The sequence below is a fragment of the Periophthalmus magnuspinnatus genome, chromosome 11, assembly GCF_009829125.3.
Source record: "Periophthalmus magnuspinnatus isolate fPerMag1 chromosome 11, fPerMag1.2.pri, whole genome shotgun sequence".
Classification (NCBI taxonomy): domain Eukaryota; kingdom Metazoa; phylum Chordata; class Actinopteri; order Gobiiformes; family Gobiidae; genus Periophthalmus; species Periophthalmus magnuspinnatus.
This window is the reverse complement of record NC_047136.2, coordinates 3678579-3704582: the sequence shown is the minus strand read 5'-3', so window position 1 is coordinate 3704582 and position 26004 is coordinate 3678579. Positions and strand designations below refer to the sequence as shown.

At 42.2% G+C, this 26004-nt stretch overlaps 1 protein-coding gene across 1 annotated transcript; it reads left to right on the top strand.

Moving 5' to 3' along the window:
• Positions 1 to 8263: 8263 nt before the first annotated feature.
• On the top strand, positions 8264 to 25890 carry LOC129456673 (uncharacterized). The gene is made up of 6 exons (XM_055225472.1): positions 8264 to 8343; positions 10680 to 10779; positions 13516 to 13657; positions 13784 to 13878; positions 17254 to 17361; positions 25612 to 25890. The coding sequence occupies exons 1-6, from the start codon at positions 8264 to 8266 to the stop codon at positions 25774 to 25776; spliced, it is 690 nt and encodes a 229-aa protein (XP_055081447.1). The 3' UTR covers positions 25777 to 25890.
• Positions 25891 to 26004: the final 114 nt, after the last annotated feature.

Genomic DNA, 26004 nt, shown 5'->3' with positions numbered 1-26004 from the left:
CTTTATACACTTTTCTCACACAGGCATTAACATTTTCTCACATTTCTCTCTCAAAACACTCTCAAAATTCAAACCTTTGTGTAATATATCCCTTTTTTTGTACTATGATCCTTGTACTCAGTTGGACTTTCTTGTTTTTTGCCAGATTTTACTCCTTGGACCGTCCGTGCACCGCAGCCTTCGATCCAGCCCACGTCGCCCTGTGCCAGTACGCCCACTGCCGACCCAGCCCAGCTCTGACCACCGCCGTTCACATCCTTTATGAGTCTGCATCTTTGGTCCCTCTGGTCATTATGACAACAGTCCCATAGCCAATCAGGAAGCAGAACACAATGTGCGTTCATTCACTGTAAAAAACAAAAAAAAAAATCCACGCAGATTGCAAAAAAAAAAAAAAAAAAAAAAAAAATCCATGAAATGCGAGGCCACAAAAGGTGAACCGTGATTTAGTGAGGGACCACTGTAATATGTGAAGTTACACGATACTAGAAATAGTGCTCTGGTGTTTACGTAACAGTCCCTCTGTAAAGATTACACCTGTTTTTTATTTATAGTAGCAAAATATTTACTGCCTACGTTTGTTTTATCTCTGTGTTTACACCCCTGAGGTGCGCTGAGGTACTTTTGAATGGCTGTTTTAGAGTTAGATTAAAACATTTTGGTCACATAATTGGACAAGGTGATGAGAGCAGGGTCATAATGTCGTCAGGTACATCCACTGCCCGGGGGCCCAGAGACACGTTCTGCTCAGGGCCCCCTGAAAGCTGGAGACGGCCCTGCACAACAGTATGGTTTGTTCAACAGTTACTCTCCATTACTTTGAACCATCTTCTTCTGCTTATCCAAGGCCAGGTCGTGGGGTGAGTCGGCTAAGCAGCGACTCCCAGACTTCCCCCACCCCAGACACTTCCCTCACGTCCCCCCCCCCAAGGCGTTCACAGGTCAGCTTAGAGACATAAATTTACATAAATGATTTGTTATACTGTAAATAAGGCATCTGTAGGAGTTACACACAGTTTTTAAAATAATTTTTTACTACTTTCTACATTTTTATATACACACAGAAGACGTCAAATATATGAAGTAAGACATGGAGTATATACTAACGAAAAAAAAAACTTTACTTTTTTATATTCAAAACCTCAACATAGCCATGCTGAATGTAAGTAAATAGTAAAAAGTAGGAAATAAATAAAAAAAATAAATACATAAAAAAGCAAAAAATAAATAAATACATAAAAAAATAAAAAAAATAAAAATTTAAAAATAATAATAGCTCTACTTTTTTATATTCAAATCCTCAACGTAGCGTTGCCGGAAAATATTTAGCAACTTTTTTGGTTTACTACATTATTTCATTTATCTTACCAGTACTTAATATATTTGATGTGTTCTGTATGTAAGTAAAATGTAAAAAATAGGAAATAAATTTAAAAAAAAATAAAAAATAAAAAAATACATAAATAAAAAAAATATATAAATACAATAAATAAATAAAATAAAAAACACTGAATGAGAGGGTGCGTCTGGCAGTTTACCTTTTGCAACTTACACCAAACATCTTTCTCAACTCTCTCCACAAGGGGCAGTATTTGAACAGTCCAGTCGTCCCTTAATGGTGATATTTAGCTCCAGTTTATGTCAATTCTTCTGTAACTTGACCCTGTAGCTATTACTTCCTGCATAGGGCCTTTCTTGTGCGCGTGTTTGGTTTGCACGACGAGTATCTTCGCAGCACTTGAGTACAGTATGTTGTCGAACTATTCAGTGGCACAAAGATGGGCATCAGATCCATTCAGAGCGTTATTGAGGAGAGCCAAAAGAGTGCTCCGAGCTAAGTGCGACCTAAGTGATACTACCATTCAAACTGGAGTGTCCATGGCTCTGCCGCTGCCCTCTCGGCCCAGTCTCTTCCAGTAAATGGAGGATAATTTTAGAACGATAAAGAGCCCAGAGGAGATTGCGGGGAGGAACACACACATATACACACACACACACGCACACAAGAGCCGGTCCTCATTCGCTCTTGCACCTGCTGACCTCACAGGATCCAGCGAGATCGACTAGTGCTGAGTGCGCGGCTTCCACACACACACACACACAGACACACACACACAGAGGAATGCATACACACTTTGACTAATAGGCCTAATGCTTCCTGAAGAGGGCACAGTGCTGCATTAGCTACGGATGTGGGATTGATTTAGAAACTGAAAGCCTTCTAGTGCGTGCGGCTATTTAGTACACTGTGGGGACTAAAATCTGTATACGCAACCGATTTGTGGGGACCTGGCGCTTTTACGGCGACAAAATCTGGTCCTCAAAACATAAATCCTTCCACATGAGGTCAATAGAGTGTTTTAAAGTTAAGATATTGTTTGAATATATGGTTAGTGTTTAGGTTAAGGTTTGGGAAGAAGTAAATCTTAAGTACTAATTTGGGATACTCATATTATGGCTTATACAGTTGTTACGTCCTCAAAAACAGACCTGGAGTTGTGTTTTTTTCATTTACACATGTTTGAGTAACACTTTATTATTAGTCTGTAACATCTCCAAAGCTCAAAATGCTCTGTTCCACCTTGTGATGTCACGAAGTGGTAGTTTTCATGTTAACAGCTCCTTTTACCTTTAGTTCAGTAGTAGATTGGCAATTCTAGGCCTGAAATGATCCAAATGATTCTAGTGAAAGTGTATTGAGTTTAAAAACACAGTGGAGCACTTCCTGTATCACCACATGATGACATCACAAGGTGGAACAGAGTGTTTTCAGTTTGAGAGAAGAACTCAGCCTAAATCTGCAGGGTTTGTGTGTTAAACATGTGAATGAAACAAAACACAACTCCAGGTCTGTTTGTGACGAGGAAACAACATTAGAACAGATCAGATCTGGTGTTGGTTGATATTTAAAGCCAAAATATATAAATTGGTAAATCTGGTTTAGAGTTTAATAAATGACTAACACTAAACCCAAAAAAGCATCGAAACCCAACATGTGTGTGTGTTTATGCATATGTTTGAGTGCATGTATGTGCATTTGTGTGTGTTTGCGTGTGTGTGTGTGTGTATATATATATATATATATATATATATATATATATATATATATATATATATATATATATATATATATGTGTGTGCATATGTATATAGATGTGTGTGTATATGTGTGCATATGTATATAGATGTGTGTGTATATGTGTGTATATGTATATAGATGTGTGTGTATATGTGTATGAATGTGCATGTGTGTGTATATGTGTGTGTATATGTATATAGATGTGTGTATATGTGTATGAATGTGTGTGTATCCATCTCTGTTCACAGAGGCCCACACAGGCACACTGCACATTTACATGATTTTACATTTCTTGTCTTTCATTTTGTAACAGCGGAGCGTCGAGTGCACAGTTGGTGATAATAACATAACGAAGTCATAATCGTTTCTGACGAGAGCATTAAAAATGTATTGCACTGAGACCAAATTAATTAAATGCACTTGTTCTAAGAGACCTTTTAAAATATAAAAACAGAATCCCTGTAGATTAAACAGTTGATATGTCAAATCTATTTTCTATAAAACCTGCAAAGAGTCACTAAGAAACTGGGTCAGTGTTTGTGTTTATTTGTGAAACAATAAGTTTAAAGGGCTCGAATTACACCACTCTGATCTATGCTCTAATATTGTTCCCTCATCACAAACAGACCTGGAGTTGTGTTTTTTTGCTTCATTCACACATGTTTAACACACAAACCCTGCAGATTTAGGCTGAGTTCTTCTCTCAAACTGAAAAAAACACTCTGTTCCACCTTGTGATGTCATCATGTGGTATTACAGGAAGTGCTTCACTGTGTTTTGAAACTCCACACACCTTCACTAGAATCATTTGGATCATTTCAGCTCAGGAATTGTCAATCTACCACTGAACTAAAGGTAAAAGGAGCTGTTAATGTAAAAAAAAACAACTACCACTTCATGACATCACAAGGTGGAACAGAGCATTTTGAGCTTTGGCGATGTTACAGACAAATAATAAAGTGTTACTCAAACATGTGTGAATGAAACAAAACGCAACTTCAGGTCTGTTTTTTAGGAGGAAACAGCATTAGAACACGACTTAAACCTCACAAGAGTCAGGTTTACGTAATATAAGACCTTTAAAGACAAGACACTGATAAACTCTTCTAAAAATATAATATAAATTGTTTTTTTCCGGTACGTTTCTGCTGCTCCCTTTCTCTTCTGGTGTCTGCTTCACAAACCAGACGATCCTATGGCTTTCCTATACCATCTGTCCCAAATCCACACAAAACAAATGAGGGATCAGAGCTCTGAGGCGGTGCAGAAAAGTGACAAAAACACTGCGATACGTTTAAGTTGGTTTATGGCTCTTTAAGTGACAAACGGAGCTGTGAACGTGTGAGGAACCTGACCTGGATGCAGCTCTGAGCTAAAGGGAGAAACAAAGAGAGACATAAATCACTGTAACTAAACCAGGTAAGAGCCAGAGCCGTGCTGAGAGCGAGGGGCTAATGGGTTAAAGTGTGATGAGAACAGAGGATGAGGCGTCCTGGGAGGAGGAGGAGGAGGAGGAGGAGAAGGCAAGGAACAGATGGAGAAAAGCAGACGTAAAAGAGGTGGAGAATTGATGGAGCACAAAGCAGGGTTATTTCTGTTGTGGATCTATGTGTCTTTGCTGGGCCATAGTCTGTGTAAAGAAGTGGACTAAGTGAGTGTGACGTCAAAGTCAAAAGAAGCTCATCGAGGCTAGCAGTTTTAGCGGCTAATTTGGAGCCGACTTCCATATTTGTAATTCCGACTGCGAGTATCATAGCAACCAAAGAGCCAATCTGGAGTGAGGTTGTTCAAGGTAAAGCCCCTTCCTGCCCACACCACTGGTTTAACACAGAGCGGGCGCGTAGCAACGCTGTCAATCAAACCTGTTGCTAACGCTAGCGGGAGTGATAACTGGGAAAGAAGGCACCTGATTTGTCTGTTATTAATGTTCATATCTTTATTTATGGACAAAATAGCGAAATAAAAACATGATATATTGCTAAAGAGAGATAACATTATAAATTATAATATTGAAACTACTTTAAATCAATTTTAAAATGTGTAGTATAAAAAAAAAAGGCCTGAGCTGTGACAGATAAATAGCAAAATGAAGCAATAATTAGCCATAAACGTTACTGTAGCTCAAATCTTATCGTATTACAACAAAGCTAACCTGCTAGCCGCCACGTTCCAAACAGGAAGTGATCATGTGCGCGCTTCTGGCTCCATGGACTCTGGCTCCAATTCACTTTCTATTGAAAAACTGTGTCCTCTCTCTGTACCTGCTGCTGTCACATTCGTCATTTTGATCTTAAATGTTCGTATTAACCCTCTACATGATCCTGGGGTTTTTATTTCATTGTTGTGTCTGTAAATCAAGATATGAACATTAATAACAGACAAATCAGGCGCCTTCTTTCCCCAAATTCACTCCCGCTAGTGTTAGCAATATGTTTGATTGACAGCGTTGCTAAGCGCTCGCTCCCTGCTAAACCAGCTCTGGATTGGCTATTTCTTTGCTATGATACTTGCGGTCAGTATTTTAAAAATGGAAGTTGGCTCCAAATTGTCCGCTATAACTGCCCTAGCCTCGATGAGCTTCATTTGGAGCTGATCGCCGTGGTTGACGTCACACTCACTTCTTTACACAGTGTATATAGTGATTATCGTGACAGTTCTCGTGTGGAGGAGCTGTGTATCTGTGTTTTCTCGGTGCAGTGCTGTGAGTGTGTGGAGGGAGGCTGTGAATGGCAGACTCTGGCAGTAAATGAAACTATTTATCAGATCAATATTGCCATCATCTCGCAGATGACTGTGGCCTCGGCTGAAGAACAATCATAAATCACAACCGAATATGGAGGGCAGATCTATACAGGCCGCGTGTGTTTCTCTGTGTATCTTTGCACAGCCCAGCCTCCTTCATTATCTCTCTGTGAGCGCAGAGGAGCGGGCCTTTTGTGCATTTGTACAGAACTTCTCAAAATTGCTAAAATTAAACTGCAATTTTATTTTTTTCTGGCTTTTGCAATCCAAACTTTTTCCTTTTTTGGTAGACTGTGACTCATAATATCTTGTCACGTAACTTCAGATGCTTTTGCCAAATACTGGTAGACAACTGTTATGATTAGTACAAACTCATTTATTAGATTCTCTTTTACACTAGCTTTAGCATTTACACTAGCTTTAGTATTTACGCCAGCTTTTACATTTACATCAGCTTTAGCATTTACGCTAGCTTTAGCATTTACGCTAACTTTAGTATTTACACTAGCATTAGCATTTACGGTAGCTTTTGTATTTTTACTCTAGCTTTAGTATTTTTACGCCAGCTTTAGTATTTTTAGGCTAGCTTTAGTATTTACACTAGCTTAAGCTTTAGAATCGTCTCACAACGCCACAAACTTGGATTATCTATTTGTGATTCGCCGAGTTCAGCCGTATGAGAGTATAATTCAGTTACTGGATAGATTTTATTTATGAAGTTGATGTTAGTAATGTTGAGGTGACTCAGTTGTTTATGTAACTCAGCGGGTTTTAGGACCCAGATATAAAACTTTATTTGCTGTGATGTCATTTCTCCACGCCTGTGATAGGCCGAAATAGAAATGCTGATTCCTTATTGGCCCAAGACCACGACTAGCCCCGCCCCGAAGGAGAGAGGCAGAGCACGTACACAACTTGAACTTTACTAAATCTGAAAACATCAACATTGACCCGAGAGAGCAGAGGAGCGGACCTGACCCGCCTCTGCGACCAGTGTGGATTTAAATCAACGCGGTGAGTGGAAACTACTCGTTAACGGGAGCTAACATGCTAATGTTAAGCTACAAGCTAAAACAAATTCACCGTTTTAGATCTGCAGGGAACTAAGCTGAAGGAACTGGGCTGTCAGTGAAATATATCATCGAAGCGTCTCGGTGAGTGACTTTATACGGAGCTAGAGTGTATGCGAGTTACCGGCTAACATAGCAGCTAAAGCTAAGCTACCTCCTTTTGGACATGGGGAAAAAATGTACGGGGTTTCCCTACGGCCTGTTACGTGCTATCGCAGGGGCACGTTCTTATGAACAGTTTAGCACTATTAGATGGAAAATAAGCCATAAAAACAATAAAATGCACCTTTGAAGCTAAGCTATTTCAATAATATAAAGATTTTATTCTATTTTTACACTTAATACAAGCGCGTGCTGTGATTTGAGTATGTGACGTCACCGCTGTCCTGATTTGCCCTCGCGCTCATATTGCACTGTAAAAAAACACAGAGATGGGCATTTATTTATTTTTGGTTATATTGAAAATACAAATTTATTACATTGCAAAAAAACCGTGAATGTTATTTTCCATGATTAAGAGTATAGAAGTAGAGTTTACCATAGTTTATGGTTTATACATGTTAATTGTTTAAAATGTAAACCTTTGATGATTGAATATGCTTTTATGGCATATATTGTTTACATCTCAAGGTTATAAGCTACACTGGAAATGTTTATGTGAAGATTATAATTGATAGAAATAATTGTTCAAAGTGTTAGTTTAAGATAAGATAAGATAAGATATGCCTTTATTAGTCCCACAGTGGGGAAATTCTAGTATTGCACTGCACAGTTAAAGAACAGAAGGAAAATGGTACATGCAATAAAACAAGATAATAGATAAATAGCTTAAAAAAAACAACAAAAAAAACAACAACAACTAAAAATAGACTCTAATGTAACATCTCTGTAAAGTGACTTGAGTATTGCACATAGGTATGGTGGGTAACACCCAGGTACTTGTATGAGTCCACTCTCTCAATGTCCCTTCCCTGGATGTTCACTAAGGGGGCAGTAGAGTGGCGTCTGCGGAAGTCCACCACCATCTCCTTGGTCTTCCCTGCATTGATGATGAGGTGGTTTTGCTGACACCAGTCCACAAAGTCCTGTGTTAGTCCTCTGTACTCCACATCGTCGTCATCCTTGATGAGGCCAATGATGGCAGAGTCATCAGAGAACTTCTGCAGGACGCAGCTGTCCGTGTTGTGTCTGAAGTCTGCAGTGTAAAGGGTGAAAAGAAAGGGCGCGAGGACAGTGCACCCCGGCAGTCTCCAGCTTGTCCCTCAGGAGCAGTGGCTGGATGGTGTTGAAAGCATTGGAGAAGTCAAAGAAGAGAATCCTCACAGTGCTGCCAGGGTTCTCCAGGTGAGACAGTGAGCGGTGCAGCAGGTAGATGACGGCGTCCTTCACTCCGATGCCAGGCCGGTACGCAAACTGCAGCAGGTCCATCGCTGAGCTCACGGTGGAGCGGAGGTGGCCAAGGACCAGTCTCTCCAGTGTCTTCATCAGGTGAGATGTTAGAGCCACCGGCCTGAAGCTGCTGAGCTCCTTGGCCTGTGGCGTCTTGGGCACCGGTACCACACAGGAGGTCTTCCAAAGTTGTGGTTTAAACCATCCATCCATTTTCTTCCGCTTATCCGGGGCCGGGTCGCGGGGGCAGAAGTCTAAGCAGGGACTCCCAGACTTCCCTCACCCCGGACACGTTCTCCAGCTCCTCCGGTGGGACCCCAAGGTGTTCCCAGGCCAGAGAGACATAGTCCCTCCAGCGTGTCCTGGGTCTTCCTCGGGGCCTCCTCCCGGTGGGACATGCCCAGAACACCTCCCTAGGGAGGCGTCCAGGAGGCATCCTGAGCAGATGCCCGAGCCACCTCAATTGGTTCCTCTCAACGTGAAGGAGCAGCGGCTCTACTCCGAGCTCCTCCCGTGTGACCGAGCTCCTCACCCTATACCTAAGGGTGCGCCCGGCTACTCTGCGGAGGAAACCCATTTCAGCCGCTTGTATCCGCGACCTTGTCCTTTCGGTCATTACCCAGAGCTCATGACCATAGGTGAGGGTAGGAACGTAGATTGACCAGTAAATCGAGAGCTTCGCCTTTGGGCTCAGCTCCTTCTTTACCACAACGGACCGATACAGCGACCGCATCACTGCAGACGCTGCACCGATCCGCCTGTCAATCTCACGCTCCATCCTTCCCTCACTCGTGAACAAGACCCCGAGATACTTGAACTCCTCCACTTGGGGCAGAGACTTAGAAGAGGTAAGAGGTTTAAACCACTTACCGTATTTTCCGCACTATAAGGCGCATCGGAATATAAGGCGCACCTTCAATGAATGGCCTATTTTAAAACAAATTTCATATATAGGGCGCACCGCATTATAAGGCGCATAGAATATAAACTACTGTAGTATCTGGGGTTGTGTTACGCATCCACGAGATGGAGCTGCGCTGAAGGGAACGTCAACAAAACAGTCAGATAAGTCAGTCAAACTCACAAAACAAGTTAATGCATTCACAATATAGTAACTCTCGAAATAGTGCAAAGTAATAACAATAACTCAACGTTGTTCAAACGTTAATGTCCATATTCACAATATCTCCCAGCCTTGTTTAGTTGTAAACACGTGAAAGAAACACGTAAAGCCTCACTTTTTCAGCTCATTCCTCATTCACGAATCCGTCGAGTTCTTCCTCTTCAGTGTCTGAGTTGAACAGTTGGTCGAGCTCATTCAAAGAGCCCGATTCTGTGTCGTCAAAATCGCCATTATCCGTGTCGCTGCTGTTGTCTTAACAGTTCAGTGACATTTCCTGCCTTCGTGAGCTCGGACCACAGTTGAGACTGATATATCAGCCCAGGCATCCGCGATCCATTGGCAGATTGTGGCGTATGTCGCCCGGCGCTGTCTCCCCGTCTCCCCGTTATCCCTATAGCGTCGGATCCTGTCGTCGCAGATAGAGCGGGTTGCGGACTTTCCAGCAGCGTAACTCCGCGCCCAGTCGTGCTCTCATGTAAACTCAAACGGCGTCTCAAAGCGGAGACACGGGGATATCTAAATATTTTACCGTCATTACGGTAAATCTGCCTCTGTTGTCCTGAAGGTGACGAATGAGAGCGCGGGGCTGCGGGGATTTTCCCAGTCATTTATTCGACGCGTAAAAGAAAAAATACGGATGGATGTGTAAAATAGAAGTAGTTGTGTGGAAAAAATGCAGCAAATGCTGATACTTCGTTTAACATGATTTTTATGGCTAAAAAATAATAAAAGTCTAGGTCTAGGTGAGCTATACTGGCCCATAGTGTGCTCAAAGTGTTATTACCGCTATTACTTCAGCGACGCCTCCTGACTACGGGTGTCATAATTGACCAATATTGATCCATATATAAGGCGCATCGGATTATAAGGCGCACTGTGGGTTTTTGAGAAAATTAAAGGCTTTTAGGTGCGCCTTATAGTGCGGAAAATACGGTACATTAATACTATGGCCACAATAAGATAGAAATACAAACTCTTTAGTAATAGCCCTGTTCTCTATACAGGCTAGGTTTTTTAGAGTGGACCTTGGAACTGGATTTCTCCCTGACGAGGGGGATAGTGAGTCTTTCTGTTTGGACTGAACCAAAATTTGGCCTTCTGAGAAAGCAGGCCGTTCTCCCACCACTGCAGATAATTGGGGTGCGGTAGGATGGTACAAAACTGCATCAAAGAATTTTTGACTTGACTAACTTATAACTGACTACTTAGCTGACAGGACTTTATATAATCTGAGCTCAGATATTCTATCCTGTACCTGGTTAAATTTATGTTGCAGAGCCTTGGACCCAGAGCTGTGCCTGGAACATCGGCTGAGGAAGCTGCAGTGCTGCTGGTCCTCCAATGACTGTGAGCCGACAAGACTACCACCGCCCCCTGTAAGTTGGTCCAAAGTCCCAAGCGTTCCAGACCCCTTTGGAAGGTAGTACCTCCAGCGGTCTGCTTTGGACCGTAAAAGGTGGTACGGATCACTGAATGCAGTGGAAACACTTAGGTTCTGTACCTTACCGGCCCTGTGGAAATGAGGCTATGTCACCTCCATGGTTCCTCTGTAGGGCTGACAGGAGTGAAAGGTCCAAACATTTGCTCACCTGTTCCACCTTTTTAAAATGTCCCAAAAGTGAAATAAATCCAAACCAAACCAGATGCAGTTAAAAACTTTTTACTGAGTGCTCACATGTTGAGGACACACAAAAGGAGAATTTACAGAGCAACAGAAGGTCAAACTCCACCCCATTTTCCCATGATGCACCTGCAGAGGTCTTAGATAACTTAAGTTTATTTATAAAGCACCCACAGCTGCTCAAAGTGCTGCACAAAGGCAATATAAAGTGTAATCTTATAAAACAAAACATGCAAAAACACGATAAAACAAGACAATACAACCAATAAGTTTTCAACAAAGATTTAAGAATATTTAAAGATTGGGCTTTTCTAATACACAGAGTTAGACTGACCCCCAAATCATGAACTTTAAATAAATTTGAAACCAAAACAAAACAGTAATAACTATTGCAGTAACTAAAATATTACAAAAATGACAAAACTGGGGTTAGGCTCCAGTGAGGACTACTCTTGTTCTGCTTTTGACGGCCCCCAGCGCTCCCTCTGAATAATGTAGCTCTGATATCAGTGACAAGAGTCTTGAAACCAAAATAGCATCTTGAGCTCTGATAAATATAGAAGGTAATTAAATCGGCAGGAGGAGAGAGACAGAGAAAAACCAGGGAACGGCGTAGGTCTGTTTCATGTGTGAGGATGAAACTCTTTAGTCCAAACCATTCGCGATCAAAGCTGCCGTTAGCTCTCCGTCTGTGTGACAAACCCGCTACCGCCACACAAAACCTCATTTCTACACATGGGCGGCGCCAGACATCTTTAGTTGGAGGAGCAAAGGGGGAGCTAAGGTCTTCAGTGTGGGTGCTCAATTAACATGTTAATTTAGAGCCTTTTAACAACGGAGTGAACCCCCTGTGTACCTCCACCATGTTTGTTTCGCTGGTTTAAACAAGTTTACATGGAGTTAGCCCCTGTTATGACCATAGACTGTATGAAGAAGTGGACGAAGTGAGTGTGACGTCGCCCGCAGCGTTTTACTCCAGTCAAATGAGGCTCATCGAGGCTAGCAGTTATAGTGGCTAATTTGTAGCTGAGTTTCTGACCGACCGTATCATAGCAACCAAAGAGCCAATCTGGAGTGAAGCTGTCGACGGTAACACCTCTTCCCGCTTGCGCCGCTGGTTTAGCAGGGGGCGCTGTCAGTCAAACCTGTTGCTAACGCTAGCGGACCAATCTCAGGGAATGAAGGCAGCTGATTGGTCTCTTATTAATGTTTGTATCTTGAGTTACGGACACAATAGCGAAATGAAAACCCCAGGATCATGTAGAGCGGGTTAATACGAACATTTAAGACCAAAATGACGAGTCTGACAGCAGCAGGTACAGAGAGAGGACACAGTTTTGTAACATGAAGTGAATTGGAACCAGAACCAGAGCCGGAAGTGCTTCCACGTTCACTTCCTATTTGGAACGCAGCGGCTGGCAGGTTAGCTATGTCCATTTACATATACAGTCTATGGTAGTGACTTATAAAAGCTAATATGGAAGTCTCATTTTGAACAGCATTTTTAGTCAAGATTGGACATTCTAGTGCTGTGAAAGTGGGGACATTTTTTTTGTGGGAGCTATGGAGGAGCATTGGACATTCTAGGGAAGGCTAATGCCCCCTCAAGCCCCCCCTGGCGCCTCCCCTGTTACACATTTCCTTGCATTTAGCCCTAATAGGTTTGTGAAACATTTCCGGATCTCGAGGTTCACCACTGTCTACTTTGAGGTCCGGCCCATCCTTTCGGTCTGTGAGTCAGCACTATTTCAAGAGCGTATGTCATCTGCCATTTTCTGCTATTTGGTACTACAAAGTTTACAGCTCTATCTCTTCATTTCTTTCGTTTTATTTACAGGAAAACAAAGGCGTTCGAGAGGAGAGGAGAGGAGTGAGAGGTTGCGTAAGGGGTGAATCTGCTTGTCAGTACCGCCAGGCTCCATCCTTGACATGGCTCCCGATGGGACGGTGTATTGAAATGCGAGTGTGGGTCCATTTAGTGTGACAGCTTGTGACAGGAAGTGACTGACAATCCCCCCTTTTGCAGCCGGGTGCCGGGCTCTGCAGACTCATGATGACAGTTAGCAGGTCGCGCGCACACACACACACAGAAACAGAAACACACACGCATACGCACACACACTGCTCCCTTCTTCTCCCCGCTGTCCTCCCATCGCTTTCTCTCTTTGTCTTCCATCTCTCCCTCGTCTACCTCTTCCCTTCCTCTACCACACGCCCACACAGACAATGGCATCTTGTATATCGCCGGTGACACAAAGGCCCTAAAGCGTTCATTGATTCCGGCAGTGCCAAAGTGATCGTGAATATAAACGACCACGCACCCATAGTTCATACAAGTCTTTATGATAAACGTAGCTTCTAAAAAAAAAAAAAAAAAATCTAAAAAAAAAAAAATCCCCTCACTTGCATTGTCTCCCTCTCTCTCTCTTACACACACAAACACACACACAGCACTACTCTCTCTGTCTTGGAATTTTACATTTTGATGAAGGAGGAAGAGCGGCAGCCAATCCGATCGTCCGCAGCAGGAAGAGACCATGTGCGAGCAGACAGCAGGGTGATCCGCCAGCAGCCTATCAGCGCGTTCGCTATCACTACGAGCCAAGTGCCCCTCGTGTACGCGTGGCCGAGTGGTACGACCCGCATGCTCAATAAGAACCCCCGCCTCCCCGTGCGCCCACCAACCCCCCCACCACCACCACCACCCACCCTCCCCTCCTGGTCAGTGCTAGGGTGTAGCTACTGATCCTATACTACAGCAGTGTGGAGGGAGGAGGGACATCAGGTGTCACAGATTTCTGCAACCCGGGCTGAGGCGGCATTACCAGGACAACCGGCTCCCGAGCGCTGCCAGGTGAGTTTGAGGACACGCATGTACAGACGCTGCACTCCCACACTACATGCATGCTGTTGAGTTACTACACTCACATAGGTATTTGGTGTTTCCACGCACAGGTATACACTCACATACTCCAAGATGTGTGTCAGTGTGTGTCAGTCTTTTGTAAGAGCCAATAGTATAGTGAGAAGTAGGAAGGCATTGTCAGCTTTGTGAGCTAGAGCCTCCATGTACACTGTAATTAATGTGTATGTTTGTGTGTGAAGGTACAGCATCCCTTCTTGTGCGGTGGCGGTGGGTGGGAGACAAAGGGTCTTCTCTGTCTGGCACTCCGACACCACCGCTTTTGCCGCCAGCCGAAGCGACCGCAAAGTTCTCCGTGTTTTATAGACAGAGAAAATAACTAATTTTAACTAATGCGTTTTAGTTTCCCTCCCCATCGCTGTCTCCTGACTCATAGTGATAGGAGGACACGGTCACAGCCGAGGATCCAGCCAGGAGGTGGGGGTGGGGGTGTGCTTTGAGGACACAGAAGCAGAGAGGAAGGGGGTAACACTGGTGTATGGGTTATGGCCAGGTCTACTGTAATGTGTCACAGAGGCTCCACAGAGAATGAGGTTAAAACATGTGTGTGTAAGAGGGAAGGAGGGGGGGGGGCGTCGGTGCATGCGTGTGCCAGGAGGGGGAGTCATCTGCCGTGCACATGACTACGAGTGTGAGCATACATGTGAGGAAGACTGGAGACTGGTGTAGCAGACATGTAACGTGCCTTAGTGCTGACCATTTTTGACCAGTGATCCCAGACAAAGAGCGGCGGTCGTATGCGCTGTCTGGTGTCATATGTGTGCGAGTGTGCGTGTGTGTGTGTGAGACCCCGTGTGCCCAACGCATGCCCAAACTATACCCAAAGCGCTTCCTCATATACAGTGTTTCTGATGCCTGTGCACATTTAGTACAGTCGGCTGGCACCCGTACGCACTGCGCCGCTTTCTGATGGGTCCTCCTCCTCCGTCGGCCCCTGACGCCCTTATTCAACCCGTCGTGTTTGACAGCACTTTGTCACACATCCCCTTCACCGACCCCGCCGTTTCAACGCATCAGCAGAGTCTCAGACGTGGGGACGGCTCCACGCCACACCAGTTTATCAGATGCGTTTTTGTGTGAGTGACTGTATTACACGATCTTATCCTTATTTGGCCTCTGTTAAATTCAGCTCATGTGACGATGATGATGAGGATGATGATGATGACGACGACGGGGAGTGTGGTCCAGAGTGTCTGACCCTTTCTTTGTATGACAGGAGTGCGTGGCCATTAGGCTGTTAAGAATCAATAATGAACGTATGTGTAATATGGATTATAGTGTCAGAACATATTAATGGGACATACTTTCTCAGTAAATCAGTTAACAGGAACAACAAGAGAATGGTTCTAGATTTTTATCCCAAATGCTTCTACTTCCATGACGAAAATCTTAACTAGAACGAACCTGAATCGTCTGCATCACGTACATGTGCATGGCTTTGAGAATGTCTACAACTTCACTGCCCAATAATGAAACTACTGCAAAGACGAGGCTTATCCGAACCCTGCGCAAACGCTAAAGCCGCTTCGTGTCATATGTTCCGAAAACTCTCGCTCTGAAACAGTGACCGACCCGTGTTTGAAAGGCGCTGATAAGAACATGCTGTACACTTCTCCTCTTGTTCACTCTCGTTGGCTTTCTGCTGTTCGTTTTTTTTTTACATCCATTTCGTACCATTCTCCCTTCTCTTTCACACACGCACGCACACACACACACACACACGCCTCCTCCCTGTGTGTACACTGTCAAGCTGTAGGGTGTGCCCCCCCCCCCCCCACCTCCCACCTCCTCCACACATTCACACACAGACCCCTCCCTCCCCAACACCATCGGCATCGCCACATACATTACTACGAGCCGCGTTTACATTGATGCCATGCGGAGCTCACACATGGATGCACACTCTCCAGGCTGGCTCTGGTGTGGGCCTCTACATAGACACATGACATGACTGTCACTTTACACTATAAGGTTCTGCGTTCGCTACAAAGAAGGCCCCTGTAATTACGCACAACAGTAAGTGCTTTTTGGAGTAGGAGGTTCTGTCTGTGATGTTGAATAAATAAACTTTACACTGCAATTATAGTAACTGAGCATTCCAGAACAGCTTTGCAAAATGGCCGCCGCTGCCACTTCTCTGTGATGGCCGACAAGTGTGTAGGTCTTAGGTGTCTGCGTCTCTGGCCGGGATCGTCGTGTTGGTAGTAAAGGCGTTTGTGTAAAATTAATTTAGTTTTTCAGCCTTCTTCTAAGTGGTAAACCCTTGCTAATCCTCGGTGTACTTGGTGTTGTCTATATACATTGAATATGTATTTTCACTAACCCGCTCAGGGACTTCAGGTGTAAATTAGCATTCGTGTTACAACCTGGCACTAGCATCTCTCTTATGACTTTTCTTGGTTAATGTCGTTGTGCCTGTACAAATAAAAATCATACCATACTGTAGCACTTTGTGTCACATCACTGTACTAACTTTAAAGCCACACCTTTTTGTTAGCATTGGTAGACAGTTCTGAACTGAAGAAGCGGCTTGGATGAGCAGTGTCCAAATGTCTTCACTCCTACAACCTTTTGTCCAGTTGACAGATTTAACTTTGGCTTTTACACACACTTTTTTGCTAGCATTGTTGGCGACTTCTTCCTTCTAAACCCATCCATATCATACCATGGCACGGCATAGCACTGACTCTGTGCCATCCCACTGTACTAACTTCAAAAATCACACACTTTTATTTTAGCTTTGTTAGCGACTTCATTCTAGATCAGGGGTGGGCAAACGTTTTGACGCACGGGCCGCAATGGCTTCTAAAATTTGAGGGGCCGGACAGGACATATATGTATATTACATTAGAGATTTGTCCTGTAACATGTAGCAAAGCATAAATATGCAAGGCCCATTGTACAAATTGTTTTCCAAATGCATTAATTAAATTAATAATTAAATTTATTACATTTCAGTTAAATAAATACAGTAGAAAAACTCTGAACAAGGTTTACCTTCACCTATTTTAATATAATTTGGTCACATTCAGTGGGCCAGATTAATCAATCCAAAGGGCCGTGTGTGGCCCTCAGGCCGTAGTTTGCACATGTCTGTTCTAGATCCACCCATACCATTGACTTATCTGTGTCATCTCACTGTACTAACTTTAAAACTACACACTTTTTGTTAGCATTATTAGCGTTGTTAGTGACTTCCTTCTCGATCCATCCAAACCATCTCCAAATCCTCAGCGTTTGTCATGGGCTGGTATTAAGATGCTGAATGCGTCCACTTAAAAAGCTGACCATGTATTTTCTTTGCAGCGTTCAGCTTCCAGTGGGCACGGGGGCTGTGTCGTACCCATCCGTTTGGTCCGGCCAAGGCCTGTGTCCTGCCCTCCCCGGAGCTGGCAACCTGCAGGAGTCATCAGGGTTAGTGCTCCTTTGGCTCCGGTCTTTGCCAAACTCGTCTGCCAAGTAGCAAACCGGGGACTTTAAAGAGTAAATGTAAGGCTCTGCTGTTAAATAAAAAACCCAACAATCAAATATTAAACTTGCATAAGGATTTTTATATATTGCGGGGACATAAACTGTGTCTTGAAACAGAGTAGCACAAATAGAAATGGGATCTTTGAGAGGATGGCGTCACAGCAATTTGGTTTATATGATTTATGTACATATAGGATTTGCAAAAAGACCAACGATGCCTTCCAGGTCCCAAATCCAATACGCTGACAGTATTCAATTATATCTATGAGTGCTAAGGCTGCCCATGCACGCTCTGTACAGAAATGTCTCCTAAAGCTGCACTTCTGCCAACTGAAGCCTGAACTGACCAGAGTTTAGATAATGTTATAATCTAATACAGCAGGAGTGGCATGATCTGTGTAACGGGGATCCCAGTGTGTTATGGTGAGTGTGTGTGTGCTCGTGTGTGTGTTCTTGTGTTTGTGTGTTTGTGTATGTGTGCTCTTGTGTGTGCGCTTGTGTGTGTTCGTGCTCATGTGCTCTCGTGTGTGTGTATGTATGTGCTCATGTGTGTTCTCTTGTGTGCTTCTGTATGTGTGTGCTCTTGTGTGCTTCTGTATGTGTGTGCTTGTGTATGTATGTGCTCTTGTGCATGTGTTTGTGTGCTGTCGTGTGTGTGCTCTTGTGCATGTGTTTGTGCTTGTGTGCTCTCGTGTGTGTGTGTGCTCTTGTGCATGTGTGTGTTTGTGCTCATGTGCTGTCTGTGTGTGTGATTGCGAATGCTCAAAGACTTGAATGTGACACAGCCTCACAGTGTAAATCGGCACTGGTGTTTGTGTGCTTGTATGTGTGTGTGTCTGTCGGGGTGTGTGTGTGTGTGTGTGTGTGTGGCTGGTGTTTCTAATGCATTTGTCGAGCAGAAGTGTGTGGCCCTTGTGTCCTGGTGAATGGCCCAAAGACACAGACAGACACTCGGAGCCAGAGCAGTGAACATAAAGACATTTCCGCTTGTCTGCATCTGGCTGGTGCTGGGTGTGTGTGTGTGTGTGTGTGCGCTTGTGCTTGTGTGTGTGTTTGTGTTCATGTGTGCGCCTGGTCCTGGGTGTGTCGGCTGATGTGTCTGCATAGAGTAAACCTTTCACTGTAGAGACGGCTTAAACGACAGTGATGGAAGGTAACAAGGTACAAGTAGTAAAGTAGATTCTTTTATGTATCTGTACTTTACTTAAGTACATTTTACAGTTGATACTTTTACTTTTACTGCAGTATATTTGAGAGTAGCATCTGTACTTTCTACTCCACTACATATCTGAACAGGACTGAAAAGTAAAAAGTACTTTTCATATGATTTCAGGGGTTATTTTTTACGACGTTTCTGACAAAATTTTTCGAATTCAAGCTTCGGCTTTGAGCAAAACAAAAAGAAATACACAGAATTCATAAGAAAAAATAAGAAATTGATTCATATTGTTACTGTGACCAAAATATGTATAATTCTTTTAAATCTATATCACTACATTTACACTTTAACAAATGAACAACACTTGTGTGAAATGGATAAAAGAAGTATATAACAAAGTAAACTATTTTAAACAAAAAAATGGATCCACGTTTGAAATTGCAGTTATAACCCATGTTCATTCATTTATTATACACTTGGATTATTAAATTACATAATCTAGAATCCCTAAAAATCACAATGAAATAAATACATAGCCTATTTTATTGTGTAATCGCTACGGCAACTGCTTTCTTATCCATTCAATAATATATGTATAGAAATGAGGTTAAGGTCGGGTTACATTTTTTTTCTTTTTGAATCTAACGTCTTAAATTCTTCCTCTTTCCTTGAATCTCTTCCCTCTTTCTGTGACTTTAAACTGCAAAAAGGTTATTCCAGTTTTCTGTTTCTGAAAATACGATTCTAATTGTAAAACCAGAACACGAAAAAAAAAAGAAAAGCGAAACTGATGCTTTGAAATGACGGGAAAACGGCTCAACTCAGAGGGAGTCGGGAGAGTTCTGTATCAAGGCGAAAGGGATTTATTCATAGTTGACATGGCGCTGCTACGTAATAATAGTACTTTAAATCACACATTAACACATCGTAGTTTGGAGATGGGGGAAGGCGAGGGCACAGCAGGTCGCGAACAGCCACGCTCGGCACGAGTCGAAACGGCAGAAAACGAGTCTAACGTTTGACCCAAGTGACGGCCCGCTGCTTAATAGTGTCAGATTTAAAATGACGGGAACAAGCCTCTTCCTCCCTGCTCCTCATCCCGGGAGCAGACAACAGTCATCGTCATTTTCCAACTCAATTTACAGACGCATTAGGAGATGCTGAGGCGCGCCCTGCTCTCTCAAATGCAATCAGCCTGCCTGTGTGTTTTAAGAGGAAGCGGAGGGGGCCATTTGACTTCTCTGGATAGACACCCATTATTCACCATTATCTGTGTTATATATACAGCTACTGACAGCTGACGGTCCAAAGGCTAAAAATTTAACTACTGCGAACAACTGCTGATGCATGTACGTGGATATTTGGAGATGAGCAGATGTAGTTTTATCTTTATTTATACAGAGAGACGCAATGAGAGTTTTCTCCTCTTCATGGGAGCCATTTCTATAATAATAATCTATCTATTCCAGCTTTCCAGACTCAAAAATTCCCCATATAAAAGCATTTGTTTTATATACAGTTGTCCCTCACTATATCGCGGTTCATCTTTCACGGTCTCGCTGTTTTGTGCATCGTATTCTGCGTCTGGATTGGCTGTTGGACTGTAGACCATTGTCCATCAGTCTCCTCCGTGCCGTGTCTCCTGTCCAGTACAGAATGTGTTCAGACAAATTTACATAAACGTTGGATCTCAGTGTGACTCTGAAGTGCTGTACGTTTGCAATTTGTTTTCTCCCCGACAAAACCCACAATGTCGATGAAACGTTCTGCACCGACAAAGACGCCTACGAAGGTTTGAACTTTGAGAGAGTTTAAACGAGAGAGAAATGTGAGAAAATGTTAACGCCTGTGTGAGAAAAGTGTATAAAGTGTGTGGTGAGGAGTTTTACAGCCGCAAAACAAATAGAATAACTGTAAAAAATTAAGCGGATTTCGCCTATTTTGGGTTATTTTTAGAACTCAACCCCCGCGATAAACCAGATGTATTTTTTTTTATTTCTTTACCTTCATTTACGGGGAAACCCAATGAGAGCACTGACTTCATGAGCGCCCTTTAACTCAGTAATTTTATGTCTAGCCATCTTGTATTTTTTTTTTTTTATTTAAAATGTTACAAATGTTTTAGTTTAGAACATCATACTTAAGCAAATTCCATATCTGTTCCAGCTTTCCAGATTAAAAAATTCTCCATATAAGACCATTTATTTTTGATAAACACCCATTATTCACATCAGTGTTGTGTATTTAGAGACAGCTGATGTTCCAAAATGCCAAAAATTAAGTATGCAATATAAGATAAATCTGCGGATATTTGTATATACACAGATATATTTTTATTTAAAACATTACAAATTTTAGTTTCAGTTCAGCAAATCATGCCCAAAACAAGCTCCATATCTATTCCAGCTCTTCCAGACTCTAAAATCCTCACTTTAAAGCCATTTATTTTAGTTTATATTTCGTTATAACCCGCGTCAGACCATTTACACGTGTTATTTGGATGTACTTTCTATTTTCTGTTCATAGACTCTCCCATCTGTCCTGTTCTAATGAAACAGCCGATCCGACAACACTGGATTGGCTCTAATTTTAGCTGCCGAGACATAAAATAACAACTGATATATAATTGGGTAATTCAAAAACATTTGTCTGGCCCATTTTTTCAATCTCTTCTCATTCTGTTTTTCAAATGTATTTTTATCTGTTTGTTCTTGGTCTTGTATGCTTACGAGCTTGGATTGCTACGTTTTTTTCCCAATCAAACTGCTGATTTCTATTTGATTTTCGTTGCCATAGCGCTAATAATAATATTTATATTGACAGCACTATTTCTTCAGGTTTCCAGCTCCTGCTCATAACCAAAAAAATGTAATATTTGGTTGTTAATGTGTCTCTGTAATCCCACCTATGCCGAAGCTCGCTAATCTTTAAAGAGTGCACTTTGGAGACCGCGAGGACGGATCCAGAGCTGCCTTTCTAGCGCTATACGGTAAACTCGCGCTCGCTAACGGTCTAAATGTATGAGTTACCGAGGGCCTGTGCTGAAACTGGAGAATGAGGGGGTGAGAAAGGAAGCAGGATGCCAGACAAAGGAAGGGGGCTGGGAATGAACAGAAATGAGAGGATGAGATAAAATATACAGCGAAATAATCAGGGTGAGTTCATTTGAGTTAAAAGATGACGTTTCCCATAATTCCTTTGGCTCACAATACTATCTACAGCAATCGTTAAACTCATTTAGCCTCGTTTGTGTGTCAGTGATTGTTCAAAGCCCCTTTACGCCCGTCGTGTCTCTCCCTGTATCGCTCCAAGAAATGTGAATAAGAGTGGGATTTAATAAGTTTTCTTACTCCCACTCCTTTTTGAGCTTAAATAAGAAAAAATATGTGAAACGTGCATTAAGTGCGTTCATTAATCTGCTAGAAATAAACAAATAAATGGAAAAAATACATAAATGAGTTCATCTGTTTCAGTCAAATCTATTCATTTTTTAAAATTGTTTCGCAATTCAAGCCTCGACATTTTTATTTTGTTTTGTTTTGTTTTGTTTTATTTTATTTCATTTAATTTCATTTTCATTTCTTTTTATTTTATTTTTTATTATTTATCATTTTTATTTTGTTTTATTTTATTTCTTTTCATTTTCATTTATTTTTATTTTATTTATTTTTGTATTATTATTATTTTAAGCTGAAAACTCAAAAACACATTGTGATATTTTATTTCTAACCGCAAAGACAAACCTGAATGTCTCGCGTGTGCATTGTAAAGTGCTGGAGATGTGAGATCTATATAGCACGCAGGTGGAGGAGGTCTCCTGAAGCATGTGGACGTTATCTCGAAACCAGGGGCTCGCTGCCATAGCAACCATATGATGAAGCAGGCGAGGCTATTTAAAGGAATTCAGCTGCTGCTTGCATCGCCGTCAGCTTCACACCAGCCAAAGACAAAAGGACTGGGCTCTACAAACAAAACGCAGCTTTAACTCAAGTACGTTTGGAGTTAAAGCTGCGGTTGTCAGATATGTCGGATTTGAAGACGTTCTGACGCTCGCTGAATAAAATGTAGATGTAGAAATAGAGAGAGATATGTAAAGTATTAAAAGAACATCAGGTGCAATAGAAAAATACCAATACAGTGGTCACTCGTTTATCGCGGGGGTTACGTTTTAAAAATAACCCGCAGAACGCGAAATCCGTGAAGTATTAGCTTTATTTTTTACAATTATTCTCTGTTTTTTTGCTGTAAAACCCCTCACCACACACTTTATACACTTTTCTCACACAGGCGTCAACATTTTCTCACATTTCTCTCTCATTTAAACTCTCTCAAAGTTCAAACCTTCGTAGGCGTCTTTGTCGGTGCAGAATGTTTCATCGACATTGTGGGTTTTGTCGGGGAGAAAACGAATTGCAAATGTACAGCACTTCAGAGTCACACTGAGATCCAACGTTTATGTAAATTTGTCTGAACACATTCTTTACTGGACAGGAGACACGGCACGGAGGAGACTGATGGACAATGGTCTACAGTCCAACAGCCAATCAGGACGCACAACACAATGGTCTACAGTCCAACAGCCAATCAGGACGCACGACACAATGGTCTACAGTCCAACAGCCAATCAGGACGCACAACACAATGCACGATCATACACTGTAAAAAAGCATGGAAAATTGCTTTGAAAAATCTGCGAAACAGCGAGACCACGAAAGGTGAACCGTGTTATAGCGAGGGACAACTATATTATTTTGTCTGGGGCCAGTGACTTTGACTTTTTACCATATTTTTCAGGCAAAACTTTTCCCGAATTCCCTTAAAGAATGACGTTCCCTCTTACCCGTAATAGCCACGGCAAAGAAATCGTGGTTTGGAACGTTTAGGCACAAAAGTGGGCGGGGCTGCATAAGGTTATTCATTCAACGCTCTGCAGCTTAAGGCTTCATCACAGTGCAGACAACGTGACAAAATATCCACTCAAATGCTCAATATTTGCACACACAAGCCCTAGGCGTCGGACAATAAACAATAATACTGTTTATCGTGATAAAAAGGATAAACAAAAATCATTCGTGGGACATTTTATATAATCGTGATGATCAGCAGCAGAGATAATCACCAATGTATCACCTAAATGTGCAGAAAAAAATAACTTCTACAGGGGAGTTGACAGCGGAGGACAAATGGGTCTGTTGTCCAGGGCCCCAGGGTCTTAGGGGGCCCAGAATTGGACACTCTTCCTATTAATTTGTATTACAGGGGGCCCAAAATTTCAGTTGACGGCCCTGCTCATCCATAATATTCTGTGTTAAAGTTATAATTATTCATGTCCATAACAACTTTAGACCATCACAATAGTCACTAAATCAACTTAAAGTTCCATACACAGGAGCTGGAACAATATGTTTTAGGGCCAATATTTATTTCTTCAGTATTTTATCAGCTTTAATGGAAAGAAGTTTGCCATTTTTGTTGTAGAACGGAAAGTTTTGGGCTGTAGAGGGTTGGATAAGTCACTTCTAAGGCTAATATTAGTTCTTTCCGCTGTGTTTTTTGCTCCTCATGGCTTTTAAAGATACCGTCTGTTTAAAAATGGTTTATTGGTTTTATCTTTCATTGTTTTAATTGTATCAGAGACTTTAAGTAGTTTCAATATTATCATTTCACGTGCCGTAAAACTTGGTGTCGTGTCAGGTGTACGTAGACTGTTTAAGGTCACGTTTCTAAATCTGGGGCAGGTTTACGGGACAAAAATACAGTTTTGTTTAGGGATTTGAAGAGATAATGTACAGAGACATTAAACTCATTAAAACAGAGATGTTCCAAACCAGATTTAAGCTGAAGAGTTAGTTTCCATCAGCCTGATTTACGGAAATAAATTGTGTAATGTAATTCAGTCAGTGCTTAAGAGCAAGTCACACTGTCCATTCTCTGACGCACACACCCCCCCCCCCCCCCCACACACACACACACACCCACACCCACACCCACACACACTAACAAAATAAAGAATTAGGTATTTACAAAATCATGAGTTTCATCTTTTAACTTCAAATTTCAAAATATGTTTATAAAGTGAGTGTACTATATGTGTGTGTGTGTGTGTGTGTATATATAGTGAGTGTGGTGTGTATATATAGTGAGTGTTGTGTGTATATATAGATCACATGTGTCAAACTCGAGGTCCGCAGACCAAATGTGGCCCTCCACATCATTTTATGTGGCCCTTGACTTGATAAATTAAAAGGTCTGATGGTCTTAACATGTCATTTTATCAAGAGATACGCCGTTACACAGCCATATTTTTACATCTATACAAATGAATATGCAATGTTTGTAACTTGAATAAGTAATAAATATAGAAACTGTTAATAAAAAAGTTAAAAAGTAGTTACATTTATTTTACATCTGACTCTTTGAGGGCAGCCGTTTTGCTGATGGGCAAATGTTTTTGACACCCCTGATATAGAGTGTGTTCTCTGTGTATATAGCGAGTGTGTTGTGTGTTACATTTTGCTTTTGTGTGATTGTTCTTTTCCGTCCTGCAGTCTGTTTGACACCAACCTGATGGAAATGATCTACATTGGCTTTAATCTTTATTTACATTTCATTATTAGGTGCTGTCCCTTTACACAAAAATAAACTACAAAAAACTAAGAAATATTATAAAACACATCTATAAAGTGAGTCATATATAAATGTAAACTACTCCACTGACACAAAATGAAATGACCTCGTACCACTTCCTGTGCATGCGTATTTTAATCCCTACTCATTTTATATGCTAAGTACAACCTTATATCCCCCTTTACTAGGTTACGCACACACACACACACACACACGACGTTTATTGCTGAGTGTGATTATAAAATTTGCATTTAAGGTGAAGGCGCACGAGGCTAAAGCACAGACTCAGTATCTTCTTCTTCGCCTTAATCAGTGAAATTAACATGTGGAGCGCAGATAAAGTTCTCCCTGTGTCTCACGCTCGCGGTGGAGTCTCATTCTCATTTGCATATGTATTCTCCTCACAGCTGTCACCGATGTGGGAGCGGGAGAGCCAACGCTGCACCCCCAGAAGGAACCCAATGACATGGAACTCTGGATGGAACCCTTTCAGCTCAGTCCAAATCGCTTTACGCATCTGCATGAGAGCGTCATCTTGTGGTTGCGGCGAGGCGGGGCAGCTGGTGTTGTGAATCAGGCCGCCACAGTCCACGGACCGGCTACTTCCCAACACCAGGGTCTCTCCTTCGCCACTCACCCTGCCTGTTTGAAGACGGAGCCTGGTCAGACCTAAAGACATGTGTGAAATACTGAAAACCGCAGAGAACTATAGCTACTGCTGCACACGGTGAACTTAAGTAGCTTTGATTTGCAGAAGATGTGTAAATTTTATGCAATGAATCTGATCTTAAAATTTGATA

What these genes read in the sequence shown, in the direction of transcription:
- LOC129456673 (XM_055225472.1), top strand. Translation starts at nt 8,264, where the DNA reads ATGACGGCGTCCTTCACTCCGATGCCAGGCCGGTACGCAAACTGCAGC. An exon ending in GAGCTCACGGTGGAGCGGAG is followed by an intron (nt 8,344 to 10,679) that starts GTGGCCAAGGAC and finishes TTTATGTTGCAG; the next exon opens with AGCCTTGGACCCAGAGCTGT. An exon ending in CAAGACTACCACCGCCCCCT is followed by an intron (nt 10,780 to 13,515) that starts GTAAGTTGGTCC and finishes ATTTTGATGAAG; the next exon opens with GAGGAAGAGCGGCAGCCAAT.